The sequence below is a fragment of the Miniopterus natalensis genome, chromosome 9 (genome assembly GCF_054644295.1).
Source record: "Miniopterus natalensis isolate mMinNat1 chromosome 9, mMinNat1.hap1, whole genome shotgun sequence".
Lineage (NCBI taxonomy): Eukaryota > Metazoa > Chordata > Mammalia > Chiroptera > Miniopteridae > Miniopterus > Miniopterus natalensis.
This window is the reverse complement of record NC_142089.1, coordinates 15,793,084-15,817,892: the sequence shown is the minus strand read 5'-3', so window position 1 is coordinate 15,817,892 and position 24,809 is coordinate 15,793,084. Positions and strand designations below refer to the sequence as shown.

General features: G+C 36.7%; 1 protein-coding gene and 1 long non-coding RNA gene across 2 annotated transcripts in view; both read right to left on the bottom strand.

Moving 5' to 3' along the window:
- Positions 1 to 6,953, bottom strand: part of PHACTR4 (phosphatase and actin regulator 4) — a 28,889-nt gene extending 21,936 nt beyond the window's left edge. Inside the window, exons 1-2 of the mRNA XM_087820248.1 lie at positions 3,924 to 6,953; positions 3,043 to 3,123 (exon numbers count right to left, since the gene is read on the bottom strand). Of these exons, the coding sequence (XP_087676374.1) occupies positions 3,043 to 3,123; positions 3,924 to 4,068 (226 nt within the window). The 5' untranslated portion in view covers positions 4,069 to 6,953. The remainder of the gene's footprint in view (positions 1 to 3,042; positions 3,124 to 3,923) is intronic.
- Positions 6,954 to 15,074: 8,121 nt separating this feature from the next.
- Positions 15,075 to 24,809, bottom strand: part of LOC148092362 (uncharacterized) — a 36,510-nt gene continuing 26,775 nt past the window's right edge. The window contains exon 3 of the long non-coding RNA XR_015715012.1: positions 15,075 to 17,201. This is a non-coding gene — a long non-coding RNA (uncharacterized LOC148092362). The remainder of the gene's footprint in view (positions 17,202 to 24,809) is intronic.

The following is a 24,809-nucleotide window of genomic DNA, read 5'->3' as shown; positions in this document are numbered from 1 at the left end:
GCATGATAAAACAGATGCTCATAACTAACCAGACAGAAAATTCAGAAAAATAAAAATTAAAAAACTCCCTATATTCTTATCTCAACATCCAGAGGTAACCAATGCTAATATTATAATAGTATTTTTCCTTTGAGCTTGTTTCTTCCACTGCTTTTATAAAGTTGAAATAAATCTTTAATATACATAATTTAATTAAATTGTGTGAATAAGCAATACATCACATGGTTCAAAACCTAAAATGTATAATGCTCCACCAGTTTGGCTCCTTTCTTCCATCATCCAAAGGATATAAATTATTTTTATTCATGTACATATGTATGTATGTTAATCCTCACCTGAGGATATTTATTCCATTGCTTTTCAGAGAGAGTGGAAGGGAGGAAGGGGGTGGGGAGAGAGAGATACATCGATGTGAGAGAGACACACTGACTGGTTGCCTCTTTCATGCACCCCTTCGGGTTCACGGGGCAAAAGTGAACCCAAAACCGAGATATGTGCCCTTGACTGGGAATTGAACCCGTGACCCTTGGGCCAATGCTCTAACTACTGAGCAACACCAGCCAAGGCAAGGATATGAATTCTTTTTAAAACTTCGTTTTCAGATTTTGTCTCATGCAAAGTAACTCTAATAAAGAGAAATGAAATGCAAACACTACTATATAGTCTTAACTCTTCTGATAAGCTGCTTCGTAAAAGTCACACATTGGAGAAAGTCCTGACATTATTAAACCAGCAATGAATGTTGAAATGCCAAAACATGATCTTCATGACATACAAACAGAAGATTAGGGCAGCAATATGGGCATGAGGCAAATATGGTGAAAAGAAAGATGCCCTGGTCAGTGCTGCTCAAAGGTTAGAGCGCCAGACCCTCGAACCAAGGGTCGCAGATTTGATTCCCAGTCAAGGGCATGTACCCAGGTTGCAGGTTCACTCCTGCCCTGGGTTGGGGTGCATGCAGGAGGCAACCAGTCAATGTGTCTCTCTCACATCAATGTTTCTCTTTCTCTCCACCCCTTCCTCCCTCCCACCCTTCCACTCTCTCTAAAAAAAGCAATGGAAAAAGCATCCTAGGGTGAGGATTAAAAAAAAAGAGAAAGCGAGAGAAAGGAAGAAACAAAAGACATAGTACTACAGCTGGCACAGAGAATGTTTGCCCCAAGGATCCTTCATTAACCACTCAACTTCAGAGTTAAAGATCTACAGCCAGATAATTTAGACATGGGAGATAATTTAGACATAGTTGCCTTCTACCCCAGAAAGAAAATTGACTTTAATAAAGGAAATTAGGAGGTAATTATTAGAAGAAATAAAATCACTCCATACTTAAACCCCTAAGTTGAAATTCTGTACAAGAAAAATCAGTTATTCTCACTACATCTTAATCTTTCACTTATCAGGTATTTTCATTCCCACAAAAATATGTGCCTTTTAAAAATAAATCGAAACTAGATGGCACACCCGGCCAGGCGTGGCTCAGCGGTTGAGCATCAACCTAGGATCCAGGAGATCGAGGTTCGATTCCTGGTCAGGGCACATGCCCGGGTTGCGGGCTTGATCCCCAATGACTCTCTCATCATTGGTGTTTCTATCTCTCTCTCTCTCTGCTGCCCTCTCTCTGAAATCAATAAAGATATATATTAAAAAAAAAAAATTAAAAAAAGAAAATAGATGGCATGACATGAATTCTACAAAAACATCTTATTAATATTTAATTTCTTCATCAAGTATAACACCAATAGAGAGAAATGTATAGACCATAAATGTAAATTTCAATGATATAGTACAAGAAGAGTACTTGTGTGATCATCATGGACATTAAGAAATGTTTCCAGCCCTGGCCGGTGGTTAGAGCATCAGCCCAAGCACCGAAGAGTTGCGGGCTCAATTCCCGTTCAAGGGCATGTACCTGGGTTGCAGGTTCAATCCCTGGCCCTGGTCAGGGTGCACGCAATCAATCAATAAGTCTGTCTCTCACATCGATGTCTCTCTCTCTCTCTCCCTCCCTTCTACACTCTCTAAAAATCAATGGAAAAAATATCCTCGGGTGAAGGTTAACCAAAAAAAAAAGTTTCCATACCCCAGAAGCCTTCTATTCTCCCTAGTAACACATCTTTCCTTCTCCCACAAAGCAATCACTCTCCTAACTCTTGAGATGATCCTTTGTTTTTTTAAATTATCGTTTAACCACTTTAGCACACATCTCCAAATACTGTAGTTTAATACTGCCTATTTTTTCTTTACATTTATAGAAATGATATAATATATTCTTTCATAACTGATGTAATTGCTCAGTATTACTTATGAGATTCATATTACAGATGTAGGTGTAGTTTGTTTTCATTGCTGTGTAAGTATTTCATTTTATAAATGTATCACAAGTTATATTTTACTACTGATGGACATTTGGGTTGTTTCCAACTTTGCTCTATTGTTAGTAAATACTGCTGCTACAAGCATATCTATACATGTCTCAATAAACATGGATACACATTTTTGTTGGATATATGCCAAGTTCTGGACATATCTGCACATAGATTTACATATCTCCAGCTTTCATAGATTATGCAAAACTATTTTTCAATGTAATTATTCTATTTGAAACTTCTACCAACAGTTGTATATGAATTCCACTTATTTCATACCCTCACCAACTCTTGTTCTTGGTCATTTGATTAATTTTAGGTTTTCTAATTTATATGTAGGATTACTTTATTTTTTGTTTTAATTTGTATTCCTTAATTACTAATGAAGTAAAAAAAAACAAACCACCTTTTAATCTGTTTACTGGGCACCATACATACGCTTTAGTGAATTCAGTGCTTTTGTAGGCTTTTTTACTGAACTGTCTTTTTATTTTTTAATAAAGACATTTTAAAAAAACATATTGTAGATGCATGAACATTTTTTGTTTTGTTTTTTTAAAAGCTCACCACCCCACTGCCATAAACAACAAAAGAAAGAAAGAAAATTCAAATTCCTAGTCAGAACCAAAGACCAAGTGTACAGAGACAGGCATAAGCTATTTGTTTGCAAACTCACCCTGTTCAGAGTCTTCCAACAGAACTCCTCTTTTAACCAGCTCTTCTCTTGGTTTTCGCATAGATATTTTTCGCTCTAAAACTAACATTAAATTGGAAAACAGCACTCAGAAATGTGGCAGTTAAAGGTCAACTTTAATCATTCTAACTCCACAGGTAAAAGTATAAAGTGGTTCAATTTTCTAGTCTCTGGAAAGAAAAAAACAGGAAAACTAACTTTAAGTTAAAAAACTTAGTTTCTTTCATATGCTGTGCTATTAGGAAAGCAACATTTCCAAAAGGAACTATTCTTATATAATTTTATCGTTTTCTTTTTTAATTAAAATTTCAGCCCAGCCTTTGTGGTTCAGAGGTTGAGCACTGGTCTGTGATCCAGGAGATCACGGTTTGATTCCCGGTCAGGGCACATGCCCGGGTTTCGGGCTCCACCCCCAGTAGAGGGCGTGCAGGAGGCAGCCAATCAATGACTATCTCTCATTGATGTTTCTAACTCTCTCTCCCTCTCCCTTCCTCTCTCTGAAATCAAGAAAAATACATTTAAAAAATAAGAAAAATAAAATTTCAATAATAAGGTATTTTGAATGAACTTTCTCTGGCAGGAAGTGGCCAGAGTAGCAAAAAAAGAAGCATCTAAGATTTGGTACAATTTAGGACCTCCATTTACCACTTGATAAACTTTAATGCCATCAAAATACCAACCTGGGAATGAGGCTATAGTATATAAAGCTTAGTGAGCGACCACTTGGTTTTTTAATTCTAAAAGATTCAATCCCCTCTTTAAATAGGGGTTATCAAAGCTTGGGAAAAGAATGAAAAAGTTAGGTACTTCCAAAATAGGGAACTCTTTAACTCAGAACATATATCTAAAATTTAATATCTCACCTTCTGATGTTTCTTTGAATTTATCACTACTTTTTTTTTTCCGCCATTTCCAGGGCTTGAAGATCTTGCCAAAGCCTGAGAACTTGCTCTTCCTTTTGGTGGGAGGCGTCATGTCTCCTCCTGCTTCCACACTGTCCATGATCATGCCTGGGTCGGCAGTAGGCTGGCCTGCTTCGTCTGTTGCATGGTTAGAGAAGAGAATAGCCAATTTATTATTTCGGCATAATCTTGGAATTGTCCCTGCCCCTCTCTTCCTGTGGTAGTTGGGAAGGATCAGAGCAATGATAAACAATCATGCAGAGACAGGCTCCTTCACATCACATGGACACCAAACATCAAAACTCATAACAGATCAACTACTCAGGAGGAAAAGGAATCAAACCAAGCTGACATCATTTTAGGACAAAAATTCAATGAGATGATCATAACCAGTTCAAAATCTCATAAAGGCAGACACAAATGTGGATGTCTTCCCGACATGCATGAGATCTTGCCCCACGAGGCCTACTGTTGTTGCCACTCTCGCCTTTTGGCAGGGGGAAGGCCTTTCCCAGCTAGCACTACGATCTCCCACGTCACTGAAGCAGGGGATTCCCACGCTTGGGAGTGAGGCGTTATTCTTGGTTCAACACTGCCCTCTCCCTGTCCTCCTCTTTCAGGATATAAATCGTTCTGAGAGGGGGTGACACATTAAGTGTTAACACCTTACTTGCATCTGTTTTTCAGATTATTTTCTACCATCACAAGACCTTAGGGAGTTCTGGAGCACTGGAAGGGGACTGAGGTGGGGGCAGAGGCATAGGAGAGTGGTTTAAAATGGAAGGAAATTTTTAAAAAAAGTAGAAGTGAGATTCCAGTTTGCTTATCACAATTTTGCTTTAGGGACAATCCTGGTTTTAAGGATTTTACGAGAAACATAACTGACATGATAAATGTGCAGGATTGAAATGAAAGACCATGAATAAGTCCTTCATAATGACTATGCATGCAGGGTTTAGTTAGGTAGCTTTAGTGGCAGAGAAAGGAGCAGCCAAGACTGGGCCAAGAATACTAATTTTAAAAAGCAGGAAGGCAACAAAAAAAAAGCAGGAAGGCAACACAATATAGTTTTGCACTCCACCTACTGTCCCAGGGTTCTCTGGAGAAGTCTAGAGGAGAAGAAAAAAAAAGAGTCATGTGGAGTAACAGTCCTGAAATTAAAGTGGAACCTTTATAGAAATATATCAAGGACCACATACTGTATTATCACATATAATAAGTTAACATGTTTATTGTAAACAATTTCACATCTGGAGTAAATGACACTTTTTTGGATGGTATAAAAGGATATATTTACTAAAAAATCTTCCTTAATACTGTAGACGTATTTTCATAAGAGAAAATACACAACACACATTAATTTTTTTTGGAAACACTATAAAAATCATTATTTTTCCAATTGATAGATGTGAGTCTAGGGAAGTTCACTGATGAAGGTCAGATTTACACAATTGTAATTATCAGAGTAACTGTAGCAATGACTGCTGATGCATTACTTTGATGTATCCAGATGACTTAGGGCTAAATAGGGTCCTAGTTACTGAAGTATAGCAGATCAAGAGGACAGAGGACAGTGACTCTTTTCTTCCTAGATGCATAATTTAATGAAGGACATCCTGGGTCTCAACTACTTTAATTCCTTACATGAAATGCAATGAATCTGAATGTAACAGTGGACCATATTTTAAAAAGTGTAGTTGCCAGAGACATTAGAATAACTCCTGTCATAACAATTGTCCCTCAGTGGTATCCTGGGATGAACCCCCAAGAGTGAACACATGGAATTGCTTTTAAGAGTTAGTTCTTTAACTAAGACAGTATTCTTCCAATTATGGAATATCAATCAGACCTCAAGACATTTCAGAGCATTCATAATATCATAATATTTAGCATATGTTAATAACCTTTTCAGAAATGGAGCTGAGTAACATAAGCTGCTCATTCTCAAATGGTAGCCTTACTTGAAGAGGCAAGAAAGGACTAAAACTTTAAATGTCCTGCTAACCCATCCACTGAGTAAACTTCACTCCATTCTAAAAGACACATAAGAAAATGCTTGTTTGGTTAAGAGTAATGGGGTAGATTTTATTTTATTTTAATTAATTTATTTTTTAAAATATATCTTTATTGATTTCAGAGAGTGGAAAGGAGAGGGAGAGAGAGATAGAAACATCAATGATGAGAGAGTCATTGACTGAACCCACAACCTGGGCATGTGCCCTAACCAGGAATCGAACCCCGATTGCCTGGATCCTAGGTTGATGCTCAATCACTGAGCCACGCCCGGCAGGGCTAGAGTAATGGGGTAGATTTTAAAAACAACAACAAAAAACCCAAAACAAAACCACAGAATAACAATATGAAAAAACAGGTTATTAGTAGTATGTGATACCTTTACAAAGAAAAAAAGCCACTAAACCTTTATGAATGTTAGATGGTAACATCTTCACAGAGAAGTCCGTCTGTAAAGTCCTTAAGTGTAATACAGACAACCTAGCATTCTTCCAACTATCTTCTCAGATATCTAATCATTTTCTAAAGTAGAACTTAGTTCAATCCCCTTTAATTCATTATATTGAATATATTTGTGTCCCCTTTCTCTTACATATTCAAAATAACAAAATCATGATATCCTTTCAAATATATCAATGCCCGCTAGCATATGAACTAAAAACAAGTTCTGTTTATATAAAAAAGTACAGCATGTGCGGAAAATACCAACTTACAACAAAAAATGGACGTGTCCGCTATCACATCTATTGCTAAGAGCCCTCCTTTTTTTTATGTGAAGAAACTCACTGAATGCGGTCAGCAAAAAGAGCAGTTTTTTCTTTGATGCTTTATGCAAATGTGTTTCATTTTCATGTTTATAAAACTTTTAGAAGTGGATATGCCTCTTGCCTCATGCAGTGGAGTTCAGCCACACCCAGCCCTGACCTAGATATTAGCCCAAATGTATTCATTCATATTCTTATATTCTCATATTCTTCCCCCTCCATTCCCTCCTCTCCATATGACAAACAGAACATTATTTTAGTGACTCCAAAATCTGTTCAAATACTTTGGAATCAGCCCAGTTGCCCTTTCAAAATACAGAATCACTGGGAGGTGGGACCTAGGAACCTGTTTTCAAAAATCTTCACAGGTGATTCTTATGATCAGGCAGGTTTATTAAACCCAATCCCAGATGATCTGGAAACCTGATCCATGTTAAAAGAGACAGACAGACATTCTATGTATGCCTGTCACCTAATACTTTGTTGAAGAAAAATGAACTAGAAAATCATGGCATCATTCCAGTGTTTCTTACTCAAAATAGTATTCCTACAGAAGAATTGTGAGGATTTCCCTGTGTTTCTTAGTTTCAGATATAGTTTAAATTAAAAATAAACAATATAGCCCTGGCCAATGTGGCTCAGTTGGTTGGGCGTCGTCCTGTGAACCGAAAGTTGCTGTTTTGATTTCCGGTCAGGGCACATGCCCAGGTTTTGGGCTTGATCTCCGGTAGGGGGCGTGGAGGCAGCCAACTGATATTTCTCTTTCTCTCCCCGCTCCCTTCCTCTCTCTCTAAAAATCAATAAACATATTAAAAAAATATTAAAAGTCTGCAGTTATTTTTTTCCAGATTTATAATACAATATGTTCCATGTACACTTGGAAAGAAAGTGTATTGAGCAATTACTGAGTGTAGTGTTCTATACATGCCAATTAGGTTGAGTTGGGTAATCATATTGTATAAATCATTAACATCCTTTCTGATTTGTAGTCAGTTTGTTCTACCAGTTACTGAGAGAGGTATGTGAACATCTCTACCAATGAAAGTGGATTTGTCTCTTTCTCTTTTTAGTGCTATTAATCTTTGCTTGATATACTTCAGAGCTGTTATTAGATATATACAAATTTAGAGTTATATCTTCCTGTTGAATTGATACTTTGATACTTTTAACATGAAATGCCCCATATCACTCTATTAACACTTTTGCCTTTATTTTGTTTTTCTATTTAGCTTGACAATTGTCTTTTAGAGAGTTTAGTCCATTTATAGTAATGTTTTTACTGACACAGTTGGGCTTAGGTCTACCATTTTGTTCTTTATTGTCTATTTGTCTCATTCTGTGTATTCTTTTTTATTTATTGGTTTGAGAGAGAAGGGGGGAGAGAAGGGGACAGAGAGAAACAGAGAGAAACACTGACTTGTTGTTCCACTTATTTATGCATTCATTGGTTGCTTTTTGTATGTTCCCTGACTGGGATCAAACTCACAACCTTAGTACATTGAGACAATGCTCTAACAAACTGATCTACCTAGCCAGAACCTATTCATTCTTGACATATTACAATCTACATTAAGTTAGTACATTTACTATTTAAGGAGCAATGCAAAAATTTTACAACATTTCAATTCTATTTGCTCTTTGTGTTACTGTCATGTGTTTCTACATACACATAACAATAAAACACAGAAAACATTATTGTTGTTGTTTTAACAAACAATATTATTTTATATTTCCTACATACTTGCTTTTTCAAGTACTCTTCATCTCTTTCTGCAATTCTGTGTTTCTAACTAGGATAACTTTAGTTCATGATTTTTGAAGGATATTTGTACTGGGTATAGTATTTTCAGTTGGGAGTTGAGTTTTTTTGTTTATTTAATTTCAGCACTTTATAAATGTCATTTGATTGGCTGTTCTCCCCATTGGACTGCTTTTCTTTGTACGTTTCATTCTTTGGATGCTTTCTATTTGCACATAGCATAAGTGATATAAATGGGATTCACATCTTTGTTGTTGATAACATACGTGGGAGAGAACTCTGAAGTCATACTATTAGGCATTTTTGGTGGAGACTAGTCTGGGAGTGCTCTGGAAACTCAACTTTTAGCCATTATTCAAGAGCAACACCTATAACTGATTAAAATAAAGTGTTGATAAAATTCTTCCCACACATTCTTCACTTAGGTAGGTGCATCCTGAAAGAAATAAATTCTGAATCAAGGGAGTGTTCTCATGCATAAAAGATATCAGAAAAAAATAATAAAGAAAAAGGAAGTAGATTAATCATTCCTAATGGAAAGTGAAAGAAGTAAATCATCTCTTTTCACCCCAGATCCATTATGTTGACACCAGAGGGAAATCACAAAAACTTGATTCCATCAAATGTCCTACATAGGAAAGGTGGGATCTTCAAGTAATTAAATGACAGTGGCGAGGCAGCCAGTCAAGCCTTCCCTATTTAAGTCCAAGAGTATTTTCAAGAAGGGGAGGTAGCAGATTGAAAATAGACTAATGGTAAAATTCATTGGAAAGACCTATTCAGCAGTCTGCCCAAATCCAACTTTGAAGAGTCTATGAAACAGGTATTGGTCTCCCACTATCAAATTCCATTTGGGCATATATTATTTTGTTATATAACTAGGTATTATTTATAACTATAATAGTGGCTAGGGCCATGCACATAATTTTTCAAATTTTAATTCTAACTCTATATAAATTAAGATTATTTTCTCTAATAAAAGATTCCCAAAGATTTTTTTTTTTTTTTTTTAAACATATCTTTATTGATTTCAGAGAGAGGAAAGGAAGAGGGAGAGAGAGAGACATCAATGATGAGAGAGTCACTGATCGGCTGCCTAGCCTGCAACTGGGGCATGTGCCCTGACCGGGGAATCGAACCCCGATCTCCTGGATCCTAGGTCGATGCTCAACCACTGAGCCACGCCCAGCAGGGCAAGATGTTATTTCTGATAGTTGTTATTTAGGGTGGTAAATCATTGGGAATGAGTTTGAATGTACAACAATAGGTATATGAATAAACTAAAAAATTTATATAAAACCATATATAATCATTAAAATGGTTTCTAGAGAAATAATTCTAGGTTAAAAGTAGAATATAAATATATACGTAAATTATATATCACATTATTTAAACTATGCTAAAATATGTTACAAAGAACAATGAAAGAACTAAACCAAAATGTAAATATATTGTGATAGGACTATAAGAGACTTGTGTTTCTCTTTTCTAGCTTCCTATATATTTTTTTACAATAAACATGTATGGCCTTTGTAATGGAAAAAAACAAATCTGCTTTTTACAATGGGAGGTGGGAGCTTTCAAACCATCACAGTTAATAAATGAAGTCCAGCATATACATAAATATACAAAAGAAAACAATTCTTTCTACACATTAGGCTCCTATAAAAATAAATGATTTCCCACATGAAAATCACAGTCTGAAATAGTAAGCAAATTAAACCACTCAAGGATATATTTCTTTGGTATGTGGAGTAGTGACCCATGTTAAAGTGAGTAGATATGGGTTAACCAAACAATACTTTCTAGTCCTGAATTCTTTACATATACCACCCTTTTTTTTTTTTTACCATGAATACAATCTTGTGCTAAAGGAGTCAGAAACCAAATTTAAAGGTGATCTAAATTCACTAGGTGTAAACTTTCTAGCTATAGAGTGAAGGGTTTTAAGTATGCATAAATCCTTGAGAGCAGTGGCTGACTAATCTAACTGAAGTTACTAATCTCTGGAGCATTCTTGGATCCATTAAAACTGGTACACTAGTTCAGGTTTCTGACTATAAATTTTTGTCTGACAGGAAGGAAATTCAATTCCATCACTTAGAAAACTGTAATAGAAAGAAAGAGAAACTAACAAATAAATTATACAACAAAAAGTATACTCAAGTACCTAGAAATTATCCCTCTTTTTACCTTGGATTTGTTCTATCCTCATAAATAAAGGGCAGTAAGAGGTGAGTCTGAAACTGTTCATAAGCAAATTTGTACATCAACCATTTGTTCTAAACAATTCTGATTTTATGACCATCTCCTTCCCATATCCAATTTGACATGAAATACAGGCTTGGAGTCACATTTGGATATTCCATTGTTTCTGTTTAAACTAGCTATGAAATTTAAAATGGCCTTATGGCCCTGTACTTTCCGTGAGAGCCAACATAACATAGTTTCCCTCCGAGTTTCCCTTTGTTTGACGGGAAGCGGAGTGTAGGATGCTGGCTTTAGTTTTATGATTGTGTGTTCCAAAGAAAACACCTTTTTCTTTGAGTCATGCAGCTATAGGCCACTAGAAAAGCAAGTCACAGAGTTGGAGGTCTTGATGTTTTCTGGAGGGGGTGGAGGCTGGGAGAGGAAGATAACTAATCAAATTAGAGTTTAGAATTTCCCGGTTTGAGTAGTACCCTGAAACTATGCCCTGGCATTTAAACTACTCATTCAAGTTGTAGCACCTCACATTTCACAGGATGGTTTCTTATGTCATGTATTATGCAGTTTTAGTAGTTTCTTTTTTCAACCCCCAGGTTTTCTGGCCAGCATTTTTTTTTTTAATCCTCAGCCAAGGATATTTTTTTCATTGCTTTTCAGAGAGAGTGGAAAGGAGAGAGAGAAACATCGATGTGAGAGAGACCCATCAACTGGTTGCCTCCTGCACATACCCTGACCTGGGCCTGGGATATTTTTTCCATTGCTTCTCAGAGAGAGTGGAAGGGGGAGGGGGGAGGGGAAGAGGGGGGAAGGAGGGGGAAAGGGGTAGAGGGGGAGAGCGGGGAGAGGGGGAAGAGAGGGAGACAGAGAGAGGTACATGGGTGTGAGAGTGACACATCGACTGGTTGCTTCCCACATGGGCCCTGACCAGGGCTGGGGATCGAGCCTGCAACGGAGGTAGGTGTCCTTGGTCTGAATCAAACCTGGGACCCTTCAGTCCGTGGACCAACGCTCTAACCACTGAGCCAAATGGCTAGGGCTCTGGCCAACATTTACTTCAAGTTTTTTAGTTCAAGTTTAGTTGTTCCAGGTGAATTTCTAAGGTGTTTTTTAAATAAATGTATAGTATTAAAATTTACTTAGCATTTTTCATCTTCACATAAAGTTTTCATTAATTATTTGCGCTAGATACATTACTATATCTACATTGCCTCCTAGAAATAAGGGATAAAACAGGGCTCAACAATAAGCCCTAGGTCAAAGATAGTGTTCATTTTAGAATCTGTACTACAACCAATTTTAATCATCCATGTTGGAAGGCAAAGTAAGGTAAAGGCAATTGGAGTCAATAGAAAACTTAGTTTTCACCCGGCTGGGCGTGGCTCAGCGGTTGAGCATCGACCTAGGATCCAGAAGATCAGGGTTTGATTCCCAGTCAGGGCACATGCCTGGGTTGTGAGCTAGGCAGCCGATCAATGACTCTCTCATCATTGATGTTTCTCTCTCTCTTTCTCCCCCTCCTTTCCTCTCTCTGAAATCAATAAAGATATGTGTGTTTTTTTTTAAAAAGAAAACTTACTTTTCAACATAGCCTTCACTACCCTCTCCCTTTCACTAGGTTTGGTAATAAGCAACAAAATTACTGGGTTTTAGTTCTACCTCTATTTCTTACACCTTATTGGGTTTTAAAAAATATCTAGATTTAAAGTGTATAAAGTTGCATTTTACCCATGAAACTTATATTATAATCAGTTATGTGTCCAAAATTTAAAAATCTATAGTTTTGTGCAATAAAATGCACACTCCATTATTAAGAGGTGCCAATTACCTTTATTTAAGTTTAAGGTGTACAGTATAATGACTTGACTTACATATTTTGTGTTTCATTCTATTTATAATCTAATGGTTTTGTCTGTTTATTTATCTTTAATGCCTATCTAGCTTGTAACAGAGCTTGCTTTTATCCAGGCATTTTAAGAGCATCAGAACTTTGTAAATGGAGAACATTAATTTACAGTACTTACACTATTATACTTACTCCTTTTTGCCTTCTAAAAAAAATTATTGGATTTAAAGAACTTTTAGAAAACTTCAACATAATTACAGAAAGCAAAAGCTGTCACTAATGAACAAAGCAGGCTTTGTCTAGTACAGGCCCATAACCTTCCTTGGAAGTACTGCATACACAGTTCTGACCTTTGGGAAATAAAAAGAGTTGATAGTTAGGGAAAAGGTCTCTCTATGTAATGTACTTGCAGGTAGAATTAGGTCTGAGATTCAAACTCTGGGAAAATATAGTTTTCTGGCTATGACTGCATCAAGAAGTAATGCTGCTTCACCCTTGGCAACTTGATATATACACTTTTTAAATAAAAATTCCAAGTTAAAGATTAAGTGTTTTGTTTTTCTTTTTAAATTGATTTTAGAGAAGAAGGAAGGGAGAAGGAGAAACATCAATGTAAGAGAGAAACATCGATAAGTTGCCTCCTGCACATGCCCCAGCTGGGGATTGAAGCCACAACCTGGGTATGTGCCCTGACTGGGAATAGAGTCCGTCACCTTCTGGTGTACAGGATGACACTCCAACCAACTGAGCCACATTGGCCAGGGTGAAAGTAAGTTTTTATAGTGAGGTGCCAGAACATAATATATTCTCATTAAAAAAAAAACCCAAAACTTAAACTTTCTAAAGTTTACTTGCAAGTAGAAAGAGGGATACAGTGTTGTGACAGTAGGTTATTCAGAAAATCCAACGGAGCAGAAAGAGGGGACAATAATTTCTGACTGGTATTCCACTTTTGAAAACAGAAAATCCTATAAGGAGTCCGCCACAGACTCTTATATTATCGATTCCTCCTCATTCCTGGATTTCATGCACAAAGTACACCTGCTCCTTCTTTCTCAGAAAAAAAGCATTTACTGTTAGACCTAGATAGGTATGAGAAATGTCTCTGATAATTCCGATTACTAAATAATGCCAAGTGTTTGTCTTTAAAGTCCTATGAAGTTTATTTTCAATTAACCCATCTATTATTTATTCCTATGTTAATGTTATATAACTACATTAAATTTTGTTCATCCAGCAATCTCCTTGCTAATTTTGTCTCCAAATTACAAAATATTTCTAAATCATCATTCCTAGAACTACTCCCATTATCATATAGAGATTTCAGAGCAAAATGAATCAAGTAACAATGGAAAAAGGAATACAGGTAAGAGGAAATGTTACAATACAATATCCTTTAAAACAATAAATTCCTATGTAGAAGAAAAGTAGAAAAAAGAGGCTAATGAATGAATAAAAGGAATGTGAAGAGTCAAAAAAGAAGAAAAGAAAAAAACTAGAGACAGGAAATGGAAAGGCAAAGAGAAGGAAAATTCCAGACTAAATGGTTGGGGAGAGCTTATTAAATTCTTTGGTCTTCTGCCTAATTTAAGGACATGTGCTAATTAATTAGCTGGTTGTTTTAATATGATGCAAAGTAAAGAATTCCAGTAAACACAGAAACAGCTTTTATGTTGATCAAGAAATACAAAGTATTATTTGAAAATTTTATTTGAGTAAATCTACAGACTTTCTCCTATGGACATATTTCACTTAAGGATAATTTTTAAAATATGAACTGCTGAGGATACTTATTATACTGCAGCATAAATTCCTACTCAGCAGTCCAATACTCAATTAGTTCACCAGTTGTTAGAAAGATCCTATGGTAAAAACTCTAGTTTTTACCATAGGATCAAATTTATAACAGCTTATAAATTTGCTATGAGTCTCAGACAAAGGTTATTTGTTTGAAAGCAGACTCTTCTTGGTTAACAGCTCTGGACGTCCATCGTAAGTCAAGGGAGTCAATTAACGTAGAAAAAGAAATATGTCTTATCTCAAAAAAATTTATAAATATTTTAAAATTTTCTTTTAATATTTAAAATTCTCAACTAGAAAGCAAATTTCTTAAGGATATAGACATGAGTTATACCTTTACAGGGCCTACTATAACATTCACATTGCCTTGAACATAATAAATCAATTCAATATATTCAGTAACTTATTTTACATCACTTGGCTTGCCCAAAACTAGTACCATCAATTTTAAAGCTCAAAGCTTACTACTATATTATAGGCCTAGAACCATAAACAAATTATTTCTGTCTTAATTTACTTTGGATATATATCCTTTCAAAGAATCTGGTAAGACTTTTTGGAAACCTTACCCATTGAAATGCTTTTTTAATTTCATTAAAAATTGTTATGTTTGGTAAAAGCCTTTAAAACAATGGTGTAAGTCACCAAAGTTGTCAATGTTAAGCCTTTATGACCCAGGCCTGATTTGCTCAAATAGAATATATACTGAATTACAAATAATATAAACAGAGTCTGCCCATTAAAACAGTATATAGTCACCTAGAAATTATCTATGTAATAGGAAATAAGATCCCCAAATTAAATCTAGAGAGAACATAAAAATTTTAGTTAGGTACCTGAGTGATTTCTATTTCTTCTGTATAGGTCTCTTATTAGAGATACCTGGTAGTTAGAAAAACTGATTAATTTTATTCTCACTTTTCTTTAGTAGCATAAGAAATATCAAACTTTGTCTACTCAGATGAATTTTTTTATATAGTATATAGATGTTAGATGGGCATTCTTCATAAATATCAGCACCCATCATTAAGTTATACCTGCTTACCCATTTCTTGCTTTTCAAAGACCTCTCATTTCTACCTTACAGATAAATGCCTAGCACTATTTAGGTCTTTAATATACTTGTTAATAAAAAACTAATCTTTGAAGTAGAAATCACAGGAGAATTTAGTAGTCCAAAATTAATGTTACCAAATTCTGGAGAGTAGTTATCTCTGAGAGCAAAGACTCAAAATATCATCATAAGGGAATGTGGACACAGAGAAAGGGCTAAGGTGGGGTGGGACATATCTCTGTTTTAAATTTCATTTCTAAAGTTAGGTAGTGGCCCCAGAGGGAGCTTTATATTTTTCTCTACACCTTTTTTTCATTTATAAAACTTTTTTTTCCCCAAAGTGAGTTAGTGAATTGATACGGACCCAGCTCTGGTGATCAAGGAAGGTAAAGTGAGTCAAGTCCTGACTTTGATGTTAAAAATCTATTGCTCAATGACTCACTTTGCAATCCATGTGCCTCAGGTTCATTAAAACATGAAAAACACTTTGTAGGAATTTCATCTAACAAGTTCTCAGGAGAAAACATATCTTTAGAAACTAAATCACACGAAATCATGAGACATTTGGGAGTGTTACCTGTGTTCCCACACTTTTATACTTTTCTTTATAGTCACCAACAGTTTTCATTTCTGAAAAAAAAAGCAGCCTAGGACTGAACATGTTTTCTCTTGCTTTCTAATTCAAAGAGAAGGTATAAATCTTTTTTAAAAATAGATTGTCAAGAAATGATTCACAGTATTTTCCCCACTTTGCTTATATTTAACAACCCTTTAAGGAACATCCGTTTAAAACTATTTTTCTCACCTTTCCATCTTCTCCTTATATAAAACACCAGAAGTTTGGGAAAATGAGTCTTCAGTAACAATGGACTTCTACTTCACTTAAAAGCTTTGAAACTCTGAGCTACCCTTAACAATAATCAGCCTGATCTCTAGCTATCTCTGCGATAATAACACTTCAAATGTAAAGCTCTGACTTCAGAAATATTTATACCAAAGTGTTGCCTCATGAGAAATGGAAACACCAGCACAATGGAAAAAGCCTGAGACTTACTTGGAAATTGTATAACTGAGTCTAAAAATTAAGTCAATTCTTTAAAAAGGTCCTGTTTATAGAAGTCAACAGTTCTAGTTCTACACCACATACATCTATCAAATGCCAAAGCCCTGAAAAATACTAGCAAAACACCACTGGATTCTAAATATGAGTTTCTGTAGCACTTCTGCAAAGGTTAAGAAATTAACAGATGGTTTCCTAGCAATATTATATAAAAAAACTCCAAAGGGACCAAGTAAAACAAAACTATGTGTGGTAGATTAATACAACTAAGTGAAAAATAACTGGCATGCTTTCATTTGTTCTTCACAAAGTTATAAACGTCCCAAAGTTATAAACATCAAAATCCTTACATTTAAATCCCTGTAAAATATTCAACTTCACCTGTAGATCTGCCTTGTCTGTCAAGATTTTATTTCTTTGCCTTTTATTACTCACCAATTGCATCTGGATTTACCGGTCTGGAGACATCAGCTTGCCCCATGATTATATTGTCTGATGTATCTCACGACAACAAACTGTCCCGGACCAAAGCGAACTTTTCTTAAAAGATAAATCCACATAAGGAGGGGACGCGCATTCCTCTCTCAGTGTCACTGCCAAACATCAGGAAATGGCATGAGGTCAATCTGCCGGAGTTTCTCTTTCCCTGTATCCCGGCCCGGGCACTTGAGGTTCTTATAAGTGCGTCTTCACGCTGGCTCTCTTCACACAGGAATGCCTGTCATTCCAGGGTGCACACTGTGAAGAGCAGAAGTGCAGGAAGGGGAGGAGACTGCCAACCACATTCTAGCTGCTGAGCGGCACAGCCCTAAGAGTCCACACCTACTTTTCCTGATATTGAGCTTGGTTCCTGCTCTCCAGGCTTTAGACATAAAAGAAAGGGAGCTTGCTCAAGAGTCTACCAAAGAACTTGTAAATGTAATCACACAAAAAACCATCAGTGTTTTGCGTAGCAGGCTAATGGAAGCAGACATCCATTCAAAGATATGTTTTAGATATAGGCTTGCCTAAAAAGTATCAGACTATTCTCACATTTCCCTGCTTGCTCTAAAATTGTATGTCCTACCTCTGAGTGGCATACCCAAAGCAGGATGAGATCTACATACTTGCAATTAATAACATTAGGAACATTATTTTAGGATTGAGTATGACTTTTCTAAAAATAAAAAGAAATATTTCTGAAAATTTTGACTACTAAGATAATAAACTTGAAATAAATATTTGGAAGGTATTATACAATATTTCTCTTTTTGCTAAAGCTCAATAACCATATTTGATCTTGAGGACTACAAGGAAGTAGTCCCACATGTTGGGTATAATACATGGAAATATCAGCTAACCACATGCAGCAACCAAAGTCTAGCCTGCATACTGATTTTTCATTTTCATTGAGAGATAACTAACTTACATATAGGCAAATCCATCAACATTAAGACTGCAACTTGATGAATTTTTATTTATACACATGCCTGTGTATGCTTACACTAAATTTTCGAAATGTAAAAAAAACCACACATAACACAAACTTACCAGTGTCTGGCCACATGCTCTGGATTATTTCACTAACACTTGAAGGTAAAATGGGGAACTAACAATTTGAGGATTATATTAAGGAGTTTTACACTGGTTATTTCACTTAACCATCACCACAACTAACCATGTGTTGTGAAGAATATATTATTTACCTTATTATCAGAAAAGGAAACTAAAGCTAGTGAGGTCAAATCCCATGTTTTACATCACCAAGTTTTTAAGTGCTGAAGCCCTAGTATTCCTTCAACAAATGACAGCTACCCACAACACAGAGCTTTTAGTTTAACTCTTTGTTCTCCAAACTTAGATCACAGAAAGATTTCTAGTATCTGGACTTTTCTTTTGCCTTTCCTAGCACATTCTCCTTTCCCCCCATTATCTGCTTTGATACAGAGAAAAAAAACAGCAAAGGTAACAAATAAGAAAACAACAATGCTAAGGAATCAGTAAGAAAAAAAGTGTAGAAATACTCAGGCAACATTTAATTGTTAATACTGTTAGTAGTCAGAAAAACATGACGATACTGACCATTAATATAGGAAACAGAGTAAAAGGAAAAATACATCGAAAGAATGCTCCAATGTAAGAATGTCCAATACCATTGAACCCTGGCACTTATATTTATTAGCCTAAAAGTGGAACATAGACAATAGCAGTTCCCACTTCTGTAAAATAGGGGAGGCAAAAGGTGGCAAATGAATTGCCCAACACCCAGTAGCTATTCAACATATGACAGTTATCATCACCACCATCAACATGAAGATAATACAGCATACTGCTTAAGAGGATGAGCTTTGGAGGCAAATGAAAATTTAATTTCAGATCTATCACTCGGTGGTAACACTAGGCAAGTTATTTCACTTACCTGAGCCTCGGTTTTCTAATTTTTTTTTTTTTAAACACTTAAAAAAAAAAAATCTTTATTGATTACAGAGAGAGGAAAGGAGAGGGAAAAAGAGAGATAGAAACATCAATGATGAGAGTCATTGATCAAGCCTGCAACCGGGCATGTGCCCTGACCGGGAATCGAACCCCAATGGCCTGGATCCTAGGTCGATGCTCAACCGCTGAGCCACGCCCAGCCGGGCTCTAATCTGTAAATGGACAATACAATACTAAACTGTACAGGGCAGCTGTAGGGATGAAATGACATGAATATTTAAAAAGCCCTTTATAATGTGCCCGGCACATAAGAAGCTCTCAATTGCTAGCAATAATGATCACAGTTCTTACAGAAAACAAAACAAAAGAAAAGAAAACACAAACAAGAAAGGAGAGGCCAGGTCAAGAGCAGCCAGATAATGATACATGACAAAAAACTTAGTCATTACAAAGAGGTTAGTCAGGAACGGAAGAAGATGACATTTTTGTATCATGAATCCAAAGAGCAAATTGGAAGATGCAGGCCAAGGAGGAAGTATAAACACAATCAGGGTTGGTATACAGAAACATCAAGCAGATCGAACAGTCCAGGCAAAGATATTACCATCAGTAAGTTTAAATCAGGCATATTACACACACCCACCCACACACACACACACACACACACACACACCCACCCACCCACCCACCCAGAAACAGCACTGTAGAATCTATATTGACAGGGCCAACAAGAGTAGAACAGATAGATTTATGGAACCTGGTATATAGCTGCTTTTTACCACCTGCCAAATTTAAATGTCTATCTTGGATTGGCTCAAGGCTGATTTTAGGTTACTGAGAAGGTGGCAGTAAAACTTAAAGATAAAAGAATGACAAGATTCTTAGTGACCATTACAGAAGAAGAAAGCTGATAGGTTAAATGCCTTGCTTAGAGCCAGGGCTAAAACCCAAGTCTCTTGATTCTAAATCCAGGACTCACTTCAGCTTTTGTATAAACAGTCAAGGAAATATTTACTTCCTTAAGATGTATTCCTTTCCCCAGGAAGTCCGTATTCTGCAATAAGAAATCTCTCAAAAAGTCTGTTGCCTATGTACCAAGCCAAAAAATGTTCCTTGACTAATAATATTTACTTTGTGCCAATAGGGAAAAGCAGGCAAGCAGAGAGAGAGGAAGATACTGGCCCATTGATGGCTTTAAAATTTAACGATCAAAAAAAATAAAAATTAAAAAATAAAATTTAATGATCAAAGCCTTGAATTCATTCTAGTTTTCTATGCATTATATTTTAGAAATGCAAAGGGAAGTCTCATTTTAACTTTATAAGAAGTACACAACTATTCTTGTCACCTAATAAAAGATGCTCTCTTTAAAAAGAGAATGGGAGCCCGGCTGGGCATGGCTCAGCGGTTGAGTGTCGACCTAGGATCCAGGTGATAGGGGTTCGATTCCCGGTGAGGGCACATGCCCGGGTTGGGGGTTCGATCCTCAGTCAGGGGCCTGCAGGAGGCAGCCGATCAATGACTCTCATCATTGATGTTTCTCTCTCTCTCTCCCTCTCCCTTCCTCTCTCTGAAATCAATAAAGATATATTTAAAAAAAAAAAAAGAGAGAATGGGAGAGATAACAGATAAAAATTTATGAATCTCTTCCTATTTTATTTAGGGAAAGAGCAAGCAAGGCCTTATAAAAATAAAGGTTAACAGGTAAAGGAATGTAAACTACAGCTTAGATTTAGACAGCACTTGAAGCCCTGGTTTTATTAAAGAACTATTTGTAAACACTGCATGTAACCTATGAAGAGCTGAGCACTCAGAACCTTTAGCGATGTTTACAACTCCAAAACTTTCTGTGGTCAAGCACATCATATCATACACTAATATGAAAACATGCTTTATATTTTCAGTAAACAGTTTACAAGATCAATCAGGAGAGTATAACACTTTTATTTAAATGTGCTTTATGCTAAAGTACCAATATAAATTGGATTACCTAGAAGATTAAGCTTTTAGTTATTTTAATCACATCTCCCTCAGCTTAATTCAGCATACTACTCTCTTATGGCCTGAGATGTCTCAAGAAGGTGAGCTCTAGTGGAAGGTTAGGAAAAGTGACTTTCCTCTAGAAAAAGTTGACCACCAGAAATTATTATTAGGTCACACAGATACATATTCAAATAAAAGACTAATTTTCAACTTCTGGATTTATAATTGGGGAAGGAGCAATTTCCTATTCTTTACCCCATGACCTAACTCTCTAATCTAGCTGACTCTGGATAGCTATAGGAGATATCCTATAACTAATAACCTGTGTCTAAAATCCATGTGGAAATTAGACTAGTCACTTGTAAACTCTTCATGGTCTCATCTATTTGTATAAATTGTTCCCTTGGCCTGAAATTTCTTTCCCAGGTCCATGTAGGAAACTCCTACCCATCCTTTAAGGACTGGCTCAAATGTCACTTCCATTATAATAAACCCTTCCTTAGTCACTCAAGCAGAATTCCAATAAAAATTTACTAATCACTGGTTATGAGCCCAGCAAAGTGTTGGTGCTAAAAACAACAGTGTTTGCCCTTACATGCTTATAGTCCAAGTAAACAGGACCTACAATAGAACATGGTGAGTACTTAGGTACTATGCAAACACATATTGTTGGGGTGTGGGCATCTAGCTTTGTCCTGAGAGGTCAGAGAAAATATCTTGAAAGAAGTGAGATCTAAACTGAAAGAGTCAATAATAGAAGGGATGATAGAGGTGAGAAGAAGGAACAAGCACCAAGAGATAAGACTGGAGAGGTAAAGCGCTGGTCATGACTGATTGTACTGTACACTGTGCACCCTGAATTACAGTGATCTTCAGACTTTTTTTTTTTTTTTTTAAATATATGTTTATTGATGTCAGAGAGAGGAAAGGAGAGGGAGAGAGAGAGAGAGAGACAGAAACATCAATGATGAGAGAGTCATTGATCGAGCCCGCAACCCGGGCATGTGCCCTGACCGGGAATCGAACCCTGAAAGCCTGGATCCCAGGTCAACGCTTAACCGCTGAGCCACACCTGGCTGGGCCAGACTTTTCTAATAGGCTAGAAACACCTCCTGGGCAGGGACCATGATGTATTTATCCTTAAACCCTCAACCTTTGGCACGACTTAATGCACAGTGTGAACACGGCAAGTATTTATTAACCTTGAGTAGAAGGGAAGAAACAGCATTCTTCAATTTTAAGCTTTACTCAAAAGAATCTAGTAAGAAAACGCCCGGCCGGGCGTGGCTCAGTGGTTAAAGCGTCGACCTAGGATCCAAGCGATCAGCGTTCGATTCCCGGTCAGGGCACATGCCCGGGTTGCGGGCTGCAGCCGATCAATGACTTTCTCATCATTGATGTTTCTGTCTCTCTCTCTCCCTCTCCTTTCCTCTCTCTGAAATCAATAAAGATATATTAAAAAAAAAAAAAAAAAAAAAAAGAATCTAGTAAGAAAAGACAATTAAGATGAAAAGTGCTACAGATGGAAGCTGGAAGAAATGTAGAGACCATGGACTATCCATCATCCCAAACAACCCTGAGATTGCTGTGAGATCTCACTTTTGTGGGGGAAATGGCATGCTCATGATTGTTTCTGAGAATTTACTGCTTTGCAAGTAGTAGCTTTCAAAGGAGACTAATTTGTCAGGTGAATATTTACATAAAACCTCATGTAATCACTACTGTTAGGCTCAAGATACTCAGCAGAAAGCATTTGTACTTCATGTGAACTAGCCTGAAGAATAGGCTGAAACAGAGAAAGTTAAGGTTAATGCAGGGCAAGCAACATCACCAGATGCTCATCCACTTACCCCAAATAACACTGGTTTCTTTCTGTGGCTGGCTCACTGGATGCAAAAACAAACACACCTGTCTCCTATTCTATATCAAATACTTCCAGCAGGCAACATGGCTTGCCAATGGAAGAAAGAAGAGGCTTTGGAGTCACATGTAACTATGTAAAATTTCAGCTTTCCACACTTACTGATTAAGTGACCCTGAACAAATTACTTAGATGAGCCTCAATTTCTACATCTGTAAAATAGAGATAATTATTCATAGAGTTGTCGTGAGGATTAAATAAGTGACTCTCTACAGAGTCTAATGACTGAAGGTGCTTAATACACTTGGCTCCCTCTCATCCCACTTAGATTCTTTTTTTTCTTTGTAATCCTCATCCAAGGGTATGTTTTGTTGATTTTTAGAGAGAAAGGAAGGGAAAGAGAGAGAAAATAACATTGATGTGAGAGAAACATCGATTGGTTGCCTTCTGTATGTGTCCGGACTGGGGATCGAACCCACAACCTTTCAGTGCACCGGACGACGCTCCAACCAACAAAGCCACCCAGCCAGGGCCACTTAGAGTCTTTATGTAAATGAATCCCCCCTCCCAAATGTTTAAGTTTAAACACCAGTTTATTTGTTTATTTATTTATTATTTTTTTAATCCTCACTCAAGGATATTTTTCCCCATTGCTTCCCCCCCCCCCCCCCCCCATTGCTTTTGAGAGAGAGAGAGGAACATTGATGTGAGACACACTGACTGATTGATTGCCTCCTGCACGTGGCTGGACCTGGGCCTGGGATGAGCCTGAAACTGAGGTACATGCCCTTGGTCAAAATCGAATCTGGGACCCTTCAGTCTGTGAGCCGATGCTCTCACCACTGAGCAAAACTGGCTAGGGCAACATTAGTGTAAGTTTAAACACCACAGTTCTTTAGGAAAAATGGGAGGTTCTCATATGCCTTTATGTGACAGTGGCTATATACATGTATGACAGGCATGAAGTACTGTATATGTTTACAAGCCTACAATATGTTCATCTGTGTTCATGGGAGAAAGAAACTGAAATTCTGCAGGCAGGGCTGCTTTCACCTCCATGGAATGAAAGAACTTAGGCTAGGAAATTGGCACTGCCTTTTTACTTTCTCTTAAGTTTTTGTTTTAAAGACAGTAAGTTCTTATAGATGTCCTAGAGGTCAGGAGATGCTTCTAGAACTGAGGACAGAGTTATAAAAAATTATATTAAACAGGAAAGTTTCAGTTAAGAAAAACAAAAGGGTTTTTCTATGGTTGGGTTAAAGATTTGGGAAGTTCCTTAGAGTACAGTAGAGTAAGTGGGAAAGGTAGGCCTAGATGAAAGTGAGAATTAGCTGAATGGAGATAGGAGGATATGAAAAAAATAACTGAGCAAAAAAGATTTATAGGTTGTGGGGATGAGGGAAAAAGGGAGGTGAGAGTAAGATATAAATGACATTGATTGAGCTTCAGACCACTATGTGGGATTGGGCAGCTGAATCAAATTACTGCCAAACTCCCTCTGGTTCTGAAATTCTATGGCAGAGTCAAACTAACAATTTAATCAGTTCAATGATCTGGTTCAAATAATGGCTCCAAGAAATATTCTATTATGGAAAAGAGAAGTGGCCATAGTACATACTAAGCTAACTTAATACTTGTCATAGGATGCTAAATAATGTTTAATGAAATGGATTGTCATTATCAGGAAACCACAAGTCTCATTTATTCATTCCACCAATATTTCCTGAGCACCTCTGAAGTATCAGGTATTGTTCCAGGACATAGCAGTGAATACAATGCGGGGGGGGGGGGGGGGGGGGGGGCCACCTTCTTTCTAGTATGTTAGATGGTGATAAGTGCTATAGAAAAAATTATTCAGAAAAGAGAAATAGAGAGAATGCTGAATTATAAATTGTGTGTGCAGAAGGGCCTTATTGGGAAGATGACTATATAAAAAGACCTTAAGTAAACAACAAACTCCTCAATTAACTTTCTCTGTCATCTTCCTAATACTATGGTTTCTTCATTTGTTTTTTTAAAAATATTTTTTATTGCCCAGCCAGCATCTCTCAATGTGAGTGTCAACCCATGAACCAGGAGACCATAGT